The following is a 17,949-nucleotide window of genomic DNA, read 5'->3' as shown; positions in this document are numbered from 1 at the left end:
ACAAAGAACTAGAGTAGACAAACATCTCCTTGGCATCTGTCTGATACACAGATAAAGACTTGGGTCTCAACATTCCCTCTGTAGCTGGTGAACATTTGTTGAACACCAACAGTGACATAGGCACAGGAAATGCAGCTGCTTGCAATATCATTTCATTATAAGCAGGAGCCTTGCTGAGTTCTTCTGTCTGTCTTTTATTAAAGGTCCACACACGTTCCTGTTGGGGAGGATCAAGTCCAGCACATGGAGCTAGTTCAGGATCTAGCACAGAGTTTTAACAAGAAATATGGGGAGTTCTTCCCAGTACCCAAGTGCATTCTGAGTAAGTAGCAAGTATGAGATTGTCAAATCAGGTTGCATTTTGAAGAGAGAGGATTGGATGATGGAGTAAGAGATTTGGAACTTTCTTGGGACTATATTTGGCTTTGTCATGAACAGGCCTTCAAGATTTGTAATGTAGGACTAATAGGCCTCATTGGATTATTGAATAAAATAACCAAGAAAGTTTGAAAAGTATAAGAGAGACTAGAAACTACAAATAATCATTTTTGTTATAAAGTAGAATACATATGTACACATGGGTGTGTATGTGTGTGTGTGTGTGTGTGTGTGTGTACTCAGTTGTGTCTGATTCTTTTGCAACCCCATGGATTACAGCCCACCAGGCTCTTCTGTCCATGGGATTTTCTAGGCAAGAATACTGCAGTGGGTTGCCATTTCCTTCTCCAGGGGATCTTCCCAACCCAGGAATTGAACCTGTGTCTCTTGCATCTCCTGCATTGGAGAGTGGATTCTTTACTACTGGCACCACTTAGGAAGCCATATATATATATATGTGTTTACATATATATATACATACACACACACATACCACACACACACATACATATATATGTATTTCTAAACACATCTTATTTGGTAGAGCAGGTATCTTTCCTTATCTTGTGGATGAGGAAACTGAGGTTTGGCAAGGCTGGCTTTGTGCCCAAGTCATGTTTCTAGCTGGTTGCAAAGCTGGATCCTACACCAAGATCTCCTTGTTCCAAAGCCAGCTGACCTTGCCTTCTCTGTTCACAGTAGAACAAAAGTACTAAGAGTGAGAACCACTGGATCATAATCTAGATAAACCAAGAGGACACTGATAATCCTCATACTTTGCCTTCTTATGCACAATGCGCAGCTGAGATGGAGTATACAGTTCTACCTACTGAGTCCAAAACCTCACCTTCGGCTTGCAAAGCTAAATTAGCCTGGAATCTTATCGAGGTATCAATATTTTGGTAGCAGTGTTAACTTATGGCAGGATCAGAGATGACTGAACCTAAACTCTGCCCATCTTTATTAAGCTGACAGCATTTTAAAGAATATAACATGTGCCTAGTATCAATTTAGAAGCAGAAGGTGGATGTAAATTCCTAAGTTATTCCAACAGTTCACACAAATATATTTAGGGTCCCCCATGCATTGAAATCAACCTTCTTTTAGCAATAAGGACTATTTTCATGCTTTGGTCAATTTTACTTTATCTATAAACTTTATATGTTTCTGTAATAGCCATAAATTAGGCAATTATTAATAATACTGGTTTTATAAAGCACAGCATAACATTTTTATTCTATCAGAGCAATAAAGTCACTTCTCTCACTCTCGTGTGTGTCTGCAGGCATGTGTGTTTGTATATGTGTTGGTAATTACCTACCGAATGAGTGGTAAGGAAATGGAACGATGCCATAGGTTATGAAAACTAGCATGGGGGTAGGAAGGGCAGGAGTTGTAGGCAGGGGGTGATTAGCCAATACTGAAGAGCAGAGAGGAAAGAAACAGAATACTTTTTAAACTGTGCATGGCACAGCAGTATAGTTGAAACAAGTTCACTTGTATAAAATTATATGTTTTTATGTATATGTATGCACTAAAAGATGCATGAAAATATCAAAATATTAACATTTTATTACATGCTGCTAAGTCACTTCAGTTGTGTACGACTCTGTGCGACCCCATAGACGGCAGCCCATCAGGCTCCCCTGTCCCTGGGATTCTCCAGGCAAGAACACTGGAGTGGGTTGCCATTTCCTTCTCCAATGCATGAAAGTGAAAAGTGAAAGAGAAGTCGCTCAGTCCTGTCCGACTCTTAGCGACCCCATGGACTGCAGCCCATCAGGCTCCTCCGCCCAGGAATTTTCCAGGCGAGAGTACTGGAGTGGGGTGCCATTGCCTTCTCCAATTATAGTACACCTTTACTTTCATGCTTGCTCAGATTGCTTGAATTTTTACAATGAATGTTTGTTATTTATTTAATCAGATAAAAATAATGAAGCTATTTGATGTTCTCACTGCTTTTTAAGATCTAGACACTGACATTCCTATTGGTGTTTTGTTATTTTGTTTACATCTTTTTTTTCCCCCGTGGGATGTGTGTTGGTGTTTCTACCTAGCATCAATGAAGAAGGTAAAATCCCTGCGTGATCCCTCTGCCAAAATGTCGAAATCAGACCCCGATAAACTGGCCACTGTCAGAATAACCGACAGCCCGGAGGAGATAGTGCAGAAGTTCCGCAAGGCTATGACGGACTTCACCTCGGAAGTCACCTACGAGCCCGCCAGCCGAGGAGGCGTGTCCAACCTGGTGGCCATTCACGCAGCCGTGGCTGGACTCCCCGTGGAGGAGGTGGTCCGCCGCAGCGCTGGGATGGACACTGCTCGCTACAAGCTCGTGGTGGCAGATGCTGTGATTGAGAAATTTGCTCCAATTAAAAGTGAGATTGAAAAACTGAAGATGAACAAGGACCACTTAGAGAAAGTTTTGCAAGTTGGGTCGGCAAAAGCCAAAGAATTAGCATATCCCGTGTGCCAGGAGGTGAAGAAATTGGTGGGCTTTCTATAAGAAGTTTCAGTGAGTCACAAAAAGACTTTTCTAAATTGTGGTCTGTGCACTCCGATAAAGGCAGCTTTTCTCACAAGCAAACAATTAGAGTTTAGGTACACATAATTTGGTACATCTGATCATTGGTTTCATTTGATGAATAATGATTTGCAGGTTTCAAATAAAGCAGTGTTCCGAATCCCAAATTCTCTAGCAAAAAAAAAAAAACAGAAGGCATAGCTATCTGAATCCTCAATTATTTGATGCCTGCTCATTGGCTTTAATTTATTCACACAAATGTGATTGAGGTAAGTAGTAGTTAATTTGGCCATTGGGTGTTTCATTTTTTGTCTCTGGAGTCCTTACCATCACAGGTGCTCCCTTTATCCCAAACTTTTTGAAAAGTAATGTGTAGAAGTCTTAGACTTATAATCCTTGGGATGCCATTTGGACCAATTTGTGTTCAGATCTCATATCAGAGCTCATAAAAATAAGTCATTTGTCACTGAGATGATCCTTGCTTTATTGTATTTAATCTGCTTATTTCACAAGATTCCCACTGATTTTTCTAGAAAGTATTATTATTATATTTTTAATTCAGAGATACATGATATAACCTTCTGAGAAGGTTGAATTATTTCAACTTGATTTATTTATTATACTAAAGCCCAGGTCCGTGGATTGTGTTCTTAATATGTATTTCCTTGCATTTGTCCCTCAGTTTAATGTCATCAACCCATCATGAAATCTATAGGAGAGGAATTGCCATTTTATATCTGAGGAACATGAGGCTCAGAGAGTGCTGTTAGCTTGTACAGTATCTCTCCATGAGTAAGAAGCAAATCCAAGATCAAAACCTTTACTCCTTATTCCTAAGTAGTGCTTTTTTCATCAACACATAGAAAGCATTTTTGAGACCCCAAGCATTCTTATTTTGAAGATGAGTACTAGAAATATAGGACTTCCCAGATGGCTCAGTGGTAAAGAACCCTCTTGCCTAGGAAATCCCATGGAAAAAGGAACATGGAGGGCTACAGTCCTTGGGGTCAAAAAAGAGCTGGACACACTTAGCAAATAAACAACAACAATTGGAAATATAGACCTGAACTACTGATACTGTTTATATCAGCAAATCAACTAATAGCTGCTAGATTTAAATCTGGATTCAGCCAAACTTGATCACATTTGCTACTCAGAATCCCCAAGGCAGGGCCCAAGTTTTGCCTCCTTATGCTTACCTCAGAAATACTTCAAAGTATATTCTGCCTGACTACAAGAGTAGTTGGCCTAAGAATTCCCTGGCAGTCCAGTGGTTGACTCCAGGCTTTCACTGCAGGGGTCACAGTTTCGATCCCTGGTTGGGGAACTAAGATCCCACGTGCTATGTGGCACAACCAAAAAAAAAAGTAGTTGGCCCGATGAGTTGGATTTTCCCATTTAGTGGAAGCTTCTCATCTCACATCTGCTTCAGTCTAAGTAGTAGCAAGTCGCTCTAAAACCTAGCTTCTCTGCACTTCCCTTTCCCACATCTGAAAATGGAAATGATCATTGTGATTCACCACACCAGGGCCTGATTGATTTTGTAACAGAAATTGCTTGTAAGTTTTTTGTCAGTGAGTACCATGATCACCATTTACACATGAGAAATGAGCATGCTGGACAAAGAATTTTTACTCCTGTTTCTTAAAGAGAAGGAAATAGAGTAGTCTTTTTATCAAAGTAGATATTAATACACCTAACACTGCCTCCCAGAATCCGAATTAAAAGATTATTTTTGCATCTTTTCTTGAGAAGGGGTGTCTAGAGTCTTAGAGCCTCCTGTCATACTTATCCAAGGCTCTTTTTTTTTTTTTTTTTTGCATTTAAAAGAAATCCTAGTATGAATGCTGAATGACTAAATTAAAAGTAGATCTGTCAGACTGTCTGTGTCTGTGTTTTGTTTTTTTGTTTTTTTTTTTAACCGCCTTAACACACCTTTTATCAAAAGAACTAAAGGCACCATGGAAAGAATCTCAGAGGAGAAAAACTAGAAGACTTGTGATAACTTCTAAGGAGCAAATCCCTGTGCAGATGAGGTTGGGCTCGGGAGAATCCTGTTGTTATTCTTTGAAAGTGACCTGAGGACTCATCACATCTAATAGCCAAGTCCATAATGATCGAGAGAGGTGACCCCTTGATTTTAGTAAGTTGATAAAGGAGCCAAGGCTAGAACCTGGATTTATTTTCACATCCCTTCCACTTAGCATTTATAGGCCTCCACATAATCTTTTTATCAAGATGAAAAATTAGAGCGAAATCCAACTTATGGCTTCTCTCAGAAGGTGATTTTAATTGTTTTTCCTGTATGTTTTGTGGAGAGTTGAAATGATGAAAAATATTTAGATGATGGTGATAATGTTCAGTGCTCGGTAGCTCTGCCCCCTGGCAAGCCCTACTTCCAATTCATGTTGAGGGACTGTCATTCAGAATACAGTGGATGTATCTTGCCTTTTGTAGGTGCCTGGTAAACATCTATCCAAATAATGTCAGAACAGGGGCTAGAGAGTCTTAATGAAGTATGGATTCTTTTTTTTCAGAAACCTTCTTGATGCAGACCATAAAAGTGCTAATCATAAAATAATAACTAATGCTTGAGTCCTCACTCTATCAGGCACTGTTCAGTTCAGTTCAGTTCAGTTGCTCAGTCGTGTCTGACTCTTTGCAACCCCATGAATCGCAGCGCACCAGGCCTCCCTGTCCATCACCAACTCCCGGAGTTCACTCAGATTCACGTCCATTGAGTCAGTGATGCCATCCAGCCATCTCATCCTCTGTCGTCCCCTTCTCCTCCTGCCCTCAATCCCTCCCAGCATCAAAGTCTTTTCCAATGAGTCAACTCTTCGCATGAGGTGGCCATTACTCAACATCTTATAACAGTATGTTTCCAAATGTGGTCCCTGATCCAACAACATGAGCATCACCTGGGAACCCATTGATTCTCTGGCTCTACCCCAGATCTACTGAAGCAAAACTTTGAGGATGACCCCAGCAATCCATTTTAACAGCCTTCCAGGGAATTCTGATGTATGCTAGAATTAAAGAACAAGTACTTTTATATGAATTCTCTCATTTAGCTCTCATAACCCAATAAAATGAAACTATTGTCAATCTCATATTGTCAAGGATGCAGCCGAGGCATAGGAGGTTGAGTAATTTGCCTAAGAGAGTCCAGCTTCCAAGGGTTGAGTCAGGTCATCTGATCCAGGGTCCTACTAGGCCACAGTGGATCCTGCACCATGTCTTCTGGTGTGTTTGGGGTCATGTGCTGAGGCTGAACTGTCCAATATGTCCATCTAAATTTAAATTAATTAAAACTAACTAGATAAAAAATTCATTTCCTCTGCAGCTCTTTTGAAGGCCCAACAGCCTCAGTGACTAGTGACTAGCATCTTGGACAGTACAGATGAGAGTATCTCAGTCATCGCAGAAATGACTCTTGGACACTGCTGCTTTAAGGCTTTGGCTTACTGATTTTGCTTGTAATAGGTCAAGCACCTACAGTTGAGGACTCTCCCTGGAGAATTCTTCAACCGGAGAATTCATGAAGATAGCAGAGCCATTAGGTGAGAGTGACAGACCTTATAGTTTCCCAAACTTCAGTTCAGTCACTCAGTCACCTCTTACTCTTTGCCATCCCATGGACTGCAGCATGCTAGGCTTCCCTGTCCATCACCAACTCCTGGAGCTTGTTCAGACGCATGTCCATCAAGTTGGTGATGCCATCCAACCATTGTCTTGTCATTCCTTTCTCTTCCTGATTTCAGTCTTTCCCAGAAGATACAGATAGAACTTAGTATCTATGGTTTCTTAGTTTCTTAGATAGTAAAAATACATATGTACTTGCTATCTGCTGGGTACTTTGTGTATTTATATGAAATATCTCATTTACTATTTATATCATAAGACAGAAACTATTAGTGCTACTTTTTCAAATAAGTAAAGAAAGATTCAGTAACTTGGCTAGACTCACACATTTGCCATTAGTCTGTAGTTTCTTCTAGTTGGGAACGCGGTGGTACCTCTTAACTCTAAGTGTGCCCAAGGAAGTGGCATGCTCCTTCTTGACTACTCTGGATTCTGTTCCTCTCCTGCATGTCTCATTATCTTAGCCTTCACGTCTCCTTCCCTGTCTCCTTTCTTCCTTCAATGCTCTTATAATAATTCCCTTAAAGGTCTTAGTTTGTGCACACAGGGTGTTCCTTAGGCTGATTTCTCCCCACCTTCATTTCCTGCAGTCCACTCTGTCCAGCACTATGTACCTATGTTACTAGGTAAAGGGACTGTACTGTGGGGCAGCACTTGGTCTCTTTAACATGACTCTGGGTCTGTTCTCATCGACTATGTGTTCTCCCTGTGTGACTAAGGTTCTCTTTTTCACTCTGTCAACTGGAGGGGACTTTGGAAATCTTTTTGGCTGGGAAGAGTCAACTTCTCCCTGTAATTCAGCTGAAAACAGATTGCCTATTGCTAATATGTAACATTTTCAAACACTCCCATAGACAGTCAACCTGGAGGGTTTACTGTTAATCATTTAAGCCCTCGTATGTTAACTTTCAACAGTTCTGCTATATTGGCCAGGCTGGGATTATCTTATTTCTCCAGGAAGGAAACTGGCTCAGAGCATTAGTGACTTATCCTCGGATGTGAAATTCAGCATTATGACAAAAGCTTATGTCGGGCCTGCTTTGTGAAAGGCTCAGGGGAAATGCAATGTGTCTACGATGTAGAGGAAGACACACAGATACCGTGCTCAGTCTCAGTTGAGTCCGACTTTGCCACCCTATGACTGTAGCCTGCCAAACTCCTCTGTCCGTGGGATTTTCCAAGCAAGAATACTGGTGTGGTTGCCATTTCCTCCTCCAGGGGATTTTCCCAACCCAGGGATTGAACCTGCATCTCCTGCTTTGCAGGAAGATTTTTTTTTACCTCTGAGCCCATACACAGAGATACTAGCTAGCAAATATTGGATGAGCATAGAAATGAACAATTAACCAAGATGTTTAGGGAAGAAATAAGACAGATATAGGATAGGAGAAAGAAAGGACTTTCATATCTCAACTAGGAAATGACCCAGAAACATGAAATTTGCATTTAGGAAAAAGCAACGCTATACAGTATGTGAACAAAATGAGAACGCAAATATTAGATTGAACCATATGAAGCTGTCAGTATTTGATTATTTTTACCAACAAAACTAGCAGTAAGTTGCATGTGGATCCACCCACTGTGTCCAATGAACAAGCATTTTGTGGAGTGCCTGTTTTTCAGGCCCCATCTAAGCACCAAGAATTAGAAATGAGATACAATCCCCACCCTCAGAGTCCCTGTTTCCTCTGTGGAGATGAGAATGGAAAGCCAGTGAGAGGCAGATGAGCAACTAGAACCAAAGTCTTCTGAGTCTTGTATGTCTTCAGGGTATATCAACTAAGGCATTATTTGAAATATGGCTTCTAAGTGTTGTACTCAGTGGCTCTCAGACAGAATATTTATATTTGATATTTAACCATGTTGGCTCTATGGAATGCAGACTAGTTCTTTGAAATAATCCCTTTCCACTCCTGCCCACATACACTGTAAAACAGGTTGATGGTCGTTATTTTCTAGAAGTGTTTCCGAAAAGCAGATGATGTGACTTTATAGGACTCTATTTAGAATAAGGTGATCTTATTTTACATAGTCACCATCTTACTCATCATATCCAGCTTAATCCCTTTTTCCAATAAGATTTTAAAGTACAGACTCTTCCTGGGAAGAAAGCCACGTCCCTGTCCTATCTGTGAACACAGGATGAAGATGCACGTGGGCCTGGCATTTACAACCACATCCCACACTAGCCTGGCCCCCGAGGAAGCTCATTGAGAGCAATTGTCAGTTCAAATAGAGTTTGTCCAGAGAGTTCCCTGAGTTTGCAGCAGCCTCCACTCCAAAAGGAGGTCTGGTGATCTTTTTTTTTTTTCAAACTCTGTGGCTTGTCCAGACTTGACATGGGAGCCAGACCTGGGGATAGAAGTGTTCCCACCATGAACCAGGCAGAAGGGTTATTCTTATATTGGAAGGGGAGGTGAGTACTGATGGGAATTCAAAGCCACAAACTGCTTTCTGATGGATTTCTCTCCTGGGATTAATAAATAGTGCAATTGCTGAGGTTGGTGGTTCTTCAGTCAACGATTATTATATTACTTTGTTCTTGCTGCTGCTGCTACTAAGTCACTTCAGTCGTGTCCAACTCTCTGTGACCCCATAGATGGCAGCCCACCAGGCTCCCCCGTCCCTGGGATTCTCCAGGCAAGAACACTGGAGTGGGTTGCCATTTCCTTCTCCAGTGCATGAAAGTGAAAAGTGAAAGTGAAGTCGCTCAGTCGTGTCCGACTCTTCACAATCCCATGGACAGCAGCCTACCAGGCTCCTCCATCCATGGGATTTTCCAGGCAAGAGTACTGGAATGGGGTGCCATCGCCTTCTCCGTACTTTGTTCTTAGGCCTGCCTCTTTTACCCGCTACTTTCTAATCATCTTTAAAACTCCTGCAAGCTCAGTACAAAGAATTCCATGGTGACTGGCTTGCACCACATCATGCAGAAGGGGAATGTGCTTTCACTCTTGGGCATCTCCTCCCCACTCCCCACACCTAAATGGATGCCCAGTCTAGCTACTGCTGTCATTTCTCTTATCTATTGCTTCTACTATTCTCTAGAGAGACAAATAAGCAAAACACACCTCCTCCTGAGATCTTCCAACTTTGGCCCTCTTCTAGCTCTCCCACTGCTGCTGTTTCCAGATCTTCCCCGATGCCTGTGTATGTTTCATTTCTCTTCAAGTTGCCCTTGATGTCTCACATTATGATAGCCAATGTAAGCTGCTTCTGCCAGTTCCTGGGCATCTGTGTATTCCTCCTTATTTCCTTCCCACTGTTCTACAATAACTACCATTGTGGACATCACTCCTACCCACTCTCAGCTCCACTGTCCTTTCTGCACCAGCCACTATCGTGACTTCAATGCCATTCTCACACCTTCAATAACTTCATATTCATCAAGCCACCTGTTCTTCCATATTCTTCCTTTTGTTTTTTTCTTGTTTTTCATTTTTAAATTAATTTAATTGGAGAATGATTACGTTACAATATTGTGATGGTTTTGCCATACATCAACATGAATCAGCCATAGAGGAATTGGGGAAAGAACCTTTCAATGTCCTTTTGATGTACTGGCATATTGACTTGTCAAGGTAAATGAAAGAGTTGTTACCTTTCGGTCCATCTTAATTCCAAAGTAAAAACCTCTGTATTAAACATAAATGTTTCTCCGCCCCACCCCATCTCTCCTCTCCTCCCAGAAAATAATATGTGCAGATACATAAAGAACTCTCGTTGTATTTTAGATTTTTGTCCTTTTATACATGGGTTTGCCATAAAGTTGTGGCAGAGACTGCTAACTATGCCCCAGTATCCAGTCTCTCGTTCTTCCCTTTTGGAATGGAACTCTCACCCTTCATTTTAGCAGAGCACATAGTCACAGGTAAGAACTACATTTCCCAGCCCACCCTGAAGCAAGATATAAATTTATTCCAGCCAATGGGATGGAGCAAAGGTGTTATGTGCAATTTCCATTTTTTCAAAAGTCTGTATTGGCTTTGTTACAATATTGCTTCTGTTTTATGTTCTGGTTTTTTGACTAGGAGACGTATGTGATTGTAACTCCCCAAACAGGTTTCGAACCTGCACCCCCTGCATTGGAAGGTGAAGTCTCAACCACTGGACCACCAGGGAAATCCCATGTGAAATTTCCAATTCACATCTTTTTAAACAGAAATTACTTCCTCCTCCCACTTCCTGGAATTACGCATTGGACCCCTTGATGAAAACCACAAGAGAAAGATGGGGAGGGTCAACCCCCATCTTGGGTCCCTGGACTTGGCAAGAAGCACTTCCTTTCTATCCCAATTGCCCATGTACCTTGGGACTGTTATGTGAGAAATAAACTTTTATCATATTTAAGCCATTTTAACTTGAGGTCTCTCTGTAATAGTACCTTAGCTATTACCCCAACTAATACCTTACTGGCCTCTTTGTCTAATGTCTTCCTGCAATTGGATTGCTACAATTAAACCAACATTTTATGTGAGCCTTCTATGTGGTAAGGTGGTGGTTTTCAAAGTATGGCTCCCAGACCAGCAGCATCATCCTCACCTGGGAACTTGTTGGATGTGCAAACCCACAGACTGCTTTCCAGACTTGCTGAATGAGAAACTCTGGGGGTAGGACTCAGCAATTGGTTTTAACAAGCCCTCCAGCTGATCTGGATGCACATTAATGTTTGAGAATCATATACTGGGCAGATAAGGAATAAAACCCAGCCTCAGTTGAGGAGTTTACATTGAAGTAAAAGGCGTGCAAATAGATAGCCAATCACAAAAATGTAATTATCATCTTGACTTTTTATTTCCTGTCTACTCACCTTTTTCATCAGATGAACTCAAAATAATTTAACTTAGACTATTTTTCTTTATATATATGATTATTTATAGACAGCCTAAAGATTTAGGTCATTTGGGTCTATGCAAATCCTAAAAAGGGAAAATAAATGAAGTTACTTTTGTAGGTCAACACAAATTTGGTTATCAACATTAGAACCAATGAAAGTCTCTTGAAGCCAAGAGAGACAAATAAGAAAAGGGAGTTATTTTATACTGTGGGTAGTAAAATTACAGTACTTATTACCCTATAAAGGGTTATATGGCCTAGAAATAAAAACAGTTGAGTGTGGATTAAATTTATGAGTGAGAAAGTCATAAAATTACATTAAGCACAAGTTAGGAATGTTTAAGTTATTTCTGAAAGTATCTGACGTCAATATCATAAACAGAAACTACAGTCTTTGCTGTCACCCCGCCTCCCATCATATCATCAGTGTCCAGAACTCTATGCTAGATCAGACTAGGCCAGTGTGGGATTGGTGGTGGGATGGAAAGGCAGATGACTGAGAGTAAGGACTCTGTGCCTAGTGTCTTTTGTATAAAACCCGTACACACTTCAGATTTGATGGGTGATAAAAGTAGAAGAAATAAGGGAGACAATGGATGCAGTTCATAAAAGCATGTGTTATGATTTCAGATTAAAGCCAGTTTATCATTCATATTAATAGGGGACAACACAGATAACTGAAACCTATAGATAATCCAAAAGCTAAATAAAATATTATTACCACTATACACAGCAAGCTGATCTTACGTTTTTGGCGCCGGAGCTAAACACTCTGGATAATGCTGTAATATGGGAGAAGCATTAGCATGCCCTCAAACTGGCCAATCTTGAGACTCAGGAACTTTGGACTCTTTATGATAATGAAGAGGTGGCAGTCAGTGTTGCCCAGCTTCCCCAAAGTCATGTGACTCTTTAGGAAAAAGGGTTTGATTATGCTACCTTGTATTAGGAACACAACATCATTTGCTGCTGGAGATTAGTTTAGCCCTGGCTTATACACTTGCAAAACCTTGCAGGGTCTTTGAACTACCATCCCGTTTGGTAAAATACAACCACTTTATTTCCTTCATTTCCTGCTTTTTTGCTTTAAGGATATTTCATCCATCTTCTTCTCCCAAATCCTGTCAGTCAGGATTTCTATTCCAAATAATCTGGAGTCACAAGCATTCAACAGTCTGAAGGCAAGTGAGCTTTTTATTGCATTTTTATTGAGAGTAAATTGAACTATGTGGGCAGGCTAGAGAGGGGCTCTTCTGTGAGGCTCCAATATGCCCCACCGGTGCACCCCAGCGAGGAATCATGTTACAAGAATGACATCACAGCAATCTGCTTATATTGGCTGACCAGACCCATCAGACCCCTGTGCACTGCCAGGCAGGTTAACTCCTTCTTCATCCGCAAGAGAGTTTATGTGACCCCAGAAGTCTCTTAATTCTTGTGGATTTCTAATATTTTCCTAATTTAACATATGAAGAAGTGTTTGGTAAACTATAACCATAGTTCATCTTCACAAACCTGTATCAAGCATAAGGATTGTTATCCTCATTTTTATAGATAAGTTTTCCCTGTGTCCTTCAGTACCAACTAACCTATTTATTGCACTTGATGTTTGTGCCATAAATTACTATTATTTTTCCTCTTATATATACTTGTTTGTAACTGTTTTGAGCACATACCATTGCAAAAATTTGTTTTTTTTTAATTATTGATCTTGTAAACTACTCATAGTCTGGGCACAATACTGGGCACAGAGTAAGTGCTAAATAAATGCTTATTGACTGAAAACAGCCCTGAGAAGACAGAGAGGGTTTAGGAGCTGCCAAGTTCAATGACTCCAAACTATGTAAATTCAGTAACTAATTAAAAATTTTTTTTCACTACTTACTATGTGCCAGGCAGTGCTAGACACTGAGGGTACAGTGGTGAACAAAATTGACAAAAGTCCCTGCCCTCTTTGAACTGAAATTGTAGCAGAGACAGACGGACAATGAACCAACAAGGAAAGAAAATGGTGAGTCATAATGCGATGAGTGCTATGTAGAGATATAAGGGAAATGGGGGTGGAATGTGTTATGGATTGAATTGTGTCTATTCCTCAACCCCCTAAAATTCATAGGTTGAAGCCCTAGCCCCGAGAACCTTAGAAGTAATCTTATTGGGAGATAGGGCCTTTAAAGAGGAAATTAAGGTAAAATGAGGTCATTAGAGTGAGTCCTAATCCAATTTGACTGATATCTTTATAGGAAAAGGAGATTAGGACATTAGAAAGATACCAGGAATGCTCATGCACAGAGAAAAGACCACATGGGGACTGTACAGGGGAAGGTGGCCATCTGCAGGACACGGAGAGAGGCTGCAGAAGAAATCAGACCTGAACCTGCCAACACCTTGATCCTGGACTTCCAGCCTCCACACTATGAGAAAACAAATTTCTGTTGTTTAGCAGCCTGTGGTACTTTGTTAGGGCAGCCTTAACAAACTAATACAGAGCACTTCTTTTAAATAGAAGTTATAAAGGATGATTTTGCTGGAGTTAAATTTAGTCAGAACACTGAATGAGGTGAAGAAGACAGTGATGTAACATATGGGGAAGACCAGTGCAGAAAGAGGGACCATCAAACTCAAAAGCCTTGATGCAGGAGGCTGCTTGACTTGTTAAAGGATAGCAAGGGGACCAGCCATAGCCAGAGTCAAGTTAATGAGAGGGAGAGGAGCTGATGAGACGGTAACTGGAGTACGTCAAGGCCTCATAGGACATTGCAAGGATCATGGCTTTTACCTTAGAGTAATAGAATTGGGACGGAGAAGGCAATGGCGCCCCACTCCAGTACTCTTGCCTGGAAAATCCCATGAATGGAGGAGCCTGGTAGGCTGCTGCCCATGGGTTCGTGAAGAGTCGGACACGACTGAGTGACTTCTCTTTCATTTTTCACTTTCATGCATTGGAGAAGGAAATGGCAACCCACTCCAGTGTTCTTGCCTGGAGAATCCCAGGGACGGGGGAGCCTGGTGGGCTGTCATCTATGGGGTCGTGCAGAGTTGGACACAACTGAAGCGACTTAGCAGCAATAGAATTGGGAAGCCACTGCAGGTTTAACTTACAAAAGTTTCATTCAGGCTATTATGTTAGAAAATAGACTATAGGGGTCAGAGATGGAAGTGAGAGACCAGTTAGGAAAGTATTTTAATCATCCCTATAAGAAGGAAGGCTTGGAGTACGGTAATAGTGATGGAAGAAGTTGTAAGACGTGGCCAAATTGGTGATATTTGTGAAAGCAGAGGTAACAGAATTTGCTGACAGTTTGGTTGCGATATTTGAGAGAGGAAAAAGTCAAGGATAACTTCAAGAGTTTTGACCTAAGAAGTTAGAAGGATGGAGTCCTTGGTTACTGAGATGGGACAGACTGTAGAAACAGCAAATTTAGAAAGATCAGGAATTTCATTTTGGACATGTGGAGATGTTTAATGAGCAGTTAGATATTTAAAACTAGAGGTCAGGGAGAGGTGCAGGCAAGGGATATTATTTGGGAGTCATCAATATAGAGATAGCATTTAAAGCTAAGAGTCTTGATGAAATCTCTAAATGAATAATCATGGACAGAGAAAGGAGGACTAAGAACTGACCTTGTTTCAAGGTAGAAGGAAATAAGAAAATAAGCAGCAACAGGACTGATAAAGACAAGTATGATGATAGAAGGAAAACCAGGAGGAAGTGTTGCCTTGGAAGACAAGTGAAAAAGATGTTTTCTGGAAAAGGACTAATCTGTGTCAAGTAAGGTGTTTCTCAGTTGCTAAGTAGTATCCAACTCTTTTTGACCCCATGGAGTGCAGCACACCAGGTTTCCCTGTCCTCCAGTATCTCCTGGAGTTTCCTCAAGTAAGGTAAGGACTGAAGAAAAGACCACTGGGGGCTTTAACAATTTGGGACTCCTTGGTGACCTTGATCAAAGCAGTTTGTGTGAATGGTGAGGTCAAACGTTTAACAGATTTAACAGGAAATGGCAAAAGAGACATGAGAGATGATCATCTTGGCAGACTTGCTGACAGTGATGCTATAATGGGACAGTGTGACGTTGACAGGCATGGATTCAGGAGAGTTGCGTGACTTTTTAAGCTGGGAAGGGGAATGATTGCATGCGTGTGTGTTGATGAGAATGATCCCGTAAAGAAGAAAATTTTATGAAGCAGGAGTGAGAGAGAACAATTACTGAAGCAATGTCTTTGAGTGAGAAAGGATGGGATCTAGGACACCCGTGAACAGGCTGGAAATAGGAGAAGAGACAGGAAAAGGAAGAATACCTGGATGCAGAATGCAGGTGGACTTTTGTGTGTCATAGGAAAGCAAGTAGGTCTGTTCACTGCTTCAGTTTTCTTAGTGAAAAAGGAATCAAGGTCTGAAGCAGAAAATTAGGATAAGGGAGGGCACGATGGAGGTTTGAGGAGAGAGACGGGGAAGAGGTAAAGCAGTCCCATAAGGAAAAGGAAAGGGAAAGGACCAGAGACATGTAATAGAATTTCCAGGCAGCATTTAAGGGTTCTCGAGAAACTAGAGAAGATGAATTTATGAGAGCAGCCAATAAAGTCGATTGTTTTGCTCCAGCCACATTCTGCTTTGTGGGTGTAGGCAGTATGTAGGGAAACTGGAAATTAACCTAGAACTGGGCTTTGCTAGGTAACTGCAACAAAAGAGCAAAATGGCTAAGGACCAAAGTGTGTATAATAATTAGCTATGGCACCCAAATGGGGCCAAGGGGAAAGGGAAGGTGTGAGGGATATGGAGACTGTGAAAAGAGGGCAAGATCAATTGACTGAAGGCCCCAGTGATGTCAAAGAATTGAGAGAGTAAGCTGGAAAGACAGGAGATGTTGATCTTACTTTGAATTCAAGATTGTGGGCAAGCAGTTCTTGATACTGACAAAGTCTGAGGGAATGGCCTGAGGATTGATTGTTGATATAGGGAGGAAAACATTATCTCTGGAGAAGAGGTCAAAGAAGCTGCAATACTGCAAACATCATTTATTTCACTGTGCAAGCACAAAGACTATGCCCAGAATAGAATGGATATAAGTGAGTGTAAGCCAGGAATTAAATCTTTAAGAAATGGAGGAGAATGGTCTTAGGAGGCTGTAGGCTAATGACTAATTTCAAAATCAGAGTTTTAGGGAATAGAGAGAGAGAATGATCTGGCAGTATCAATGAGAACACTTCCTTTACCTCCAGCTGCTAATACTGCACGTAGGCTGTAGCACAAGATTTCCTGTATCTCCACATCTCCTAGGGTAAGAGGCCTGAGCTGGGTGATGAGCATTGAGTTTTTCCTTGGCCTGCACTTCGGAAGATTATGTTGGGCGCATTCAGAAACATGTGGTTGGTCATTGGGCAGTTATTTCTTAACCTATAGATGATCATTATCATTTAAGCCATCAGCAAAGTTTTGTAATTCTGCTGTTTGGCCCTAGTTTAAATGACGTGGTTTTTGTTTTTTTATTTTTTATTTTGTTTGTTTTTGTTAGAGGGGTTGGGAAGGTGAAGGGCCTGAGAGTCAATTTAGCCCATTTCCTCTGAGACCATCTAATGATATCTCAAAATTCCCAAACAGGGATGCTTCCTGGAACAAGCTCTGTCTCAAATAAAAGGACCCTTGGAACATCTGGGGCTCTCCAGGCAGGCACCCCCATAGGAATCTGCTGGCTTCCTGGAGCTGCTTTGTTCTGGAGCTCTAGAGTCACTGGATATAGTTGGGACTGGCCCACGGTTGCTTTCTGCCACTGTTTCACTTGCTGTGTGTCTGTCAGAAGGACACCATTGAAGTGACACACTACTCTCTCTGGGGAAAGGTGCCGCTTTGCACTTAACACGCCTAGCTTTTAGAGTTAGTTTTCTCAGTTTGGGCAGCTTTGAATTCCAGGAGTGTACATGTCTTAGCCAGCAAGAAGGAAAATAATATTGGAGTAAGTGATGATGCCATCTTTTATGTGGCTAGTAAGCTATCCCTAAAGACATTTCCAAGAGAGGCATTCCAAAAATGTCTCGAGCAATCATTTGAATAAGGTGTAGAATCCGAGGGTTACTTCTTTGAAGGACAACTCCAATTTGAATAAATTTTGGTACTTAAAAAAACATATCAGCCCCATTGCTTTCTAGTCAGCTTTCAGTCCTTTAATCCTTTAGAAAAATTTTAACTGATCAAAGGAAAGCACCCTGCCTTAGTGACAGTTGTTACTCACCATTATGAGATGTGTGGATGAGATAGAAAATACTTCTGATTTGGTATATTCAGGAACAGACTCAACACTGGCCTCCAATTTAGCCAACATTCAGATCGAGTATTTGGGACTTTTGAACATGCTAAGCAGAAACACAGTGAGGAATCAAAGGATGAACTATCATGGTTTGGAGGTCCAGCATTTTAAATGTTGGTGCATCATGCTTTATGCCTAGGTGCAGGGTGATAATGAGATGGCTCCTTAAGAAGCAGAAAGTCTTTCTATGTGGAAAGCCACAAGGAATGATGAACAACTTGATTCTGATTGCCTATGCTTGCCGTGGGGAAATTTTAAATGAAA

At 41.2% G+C, this 17,949-nt stretch overlaps 1 protein-coding gene across 4 annotated transcripts in view; it reads left to right on the top strand.

Moving 5' to 3' along the window:
* WARS2 (tryptophanyl tRNA synthetase 2, mitochondrial) overlaps window positions 1-4,787 on the top strand; it is a 96,848-nt gene extending 92,061 nt beyond the window's left edge. For 3 of the 4 annotated variants that reach the window (XM_042253137.1, XM_027973662.2, XM_027973655.2), the window contains 2 exons: window positions 204-322; window positions 2,436-4,787. In XM_042253137.1, coding sequence (XP_042109071.1) covers window positions 204-322; window positions 2,436-2,884 — 568 coding nt within the window. In that variant the 3' untranslated portion in view covers window positions 2,885-4,787. Of the gene's footprint in view, window positions 1-203; window positions 323-2,435 lie in introns of those variants that run through there. The other variant, XM_042253138.1, reaches the window with a different exon arrangement.
* The last annotated feature ends 13,162 nt before the right edge of the window (window positions 4,788-17,949 follow it).

This window comes from Ovis aries, chromosome 1 (genome assembly GCF_016772045.2).
Source record: "Ovis aries strain OAR_USU_Benz2616 breed Rambouillet chromosome 1, ARS-UI_Ramb_v3.0, whole genome shotgun sequence".
Lineage (NCBI taxonomy): Eukaryota > Metazoa > Chordata > Mammalia > Artiodactyla > Bovidae > Ovis > Ovis aries.
This window is presented reverse-complemented; position numbering and strand designations above follow the sequence as displayed.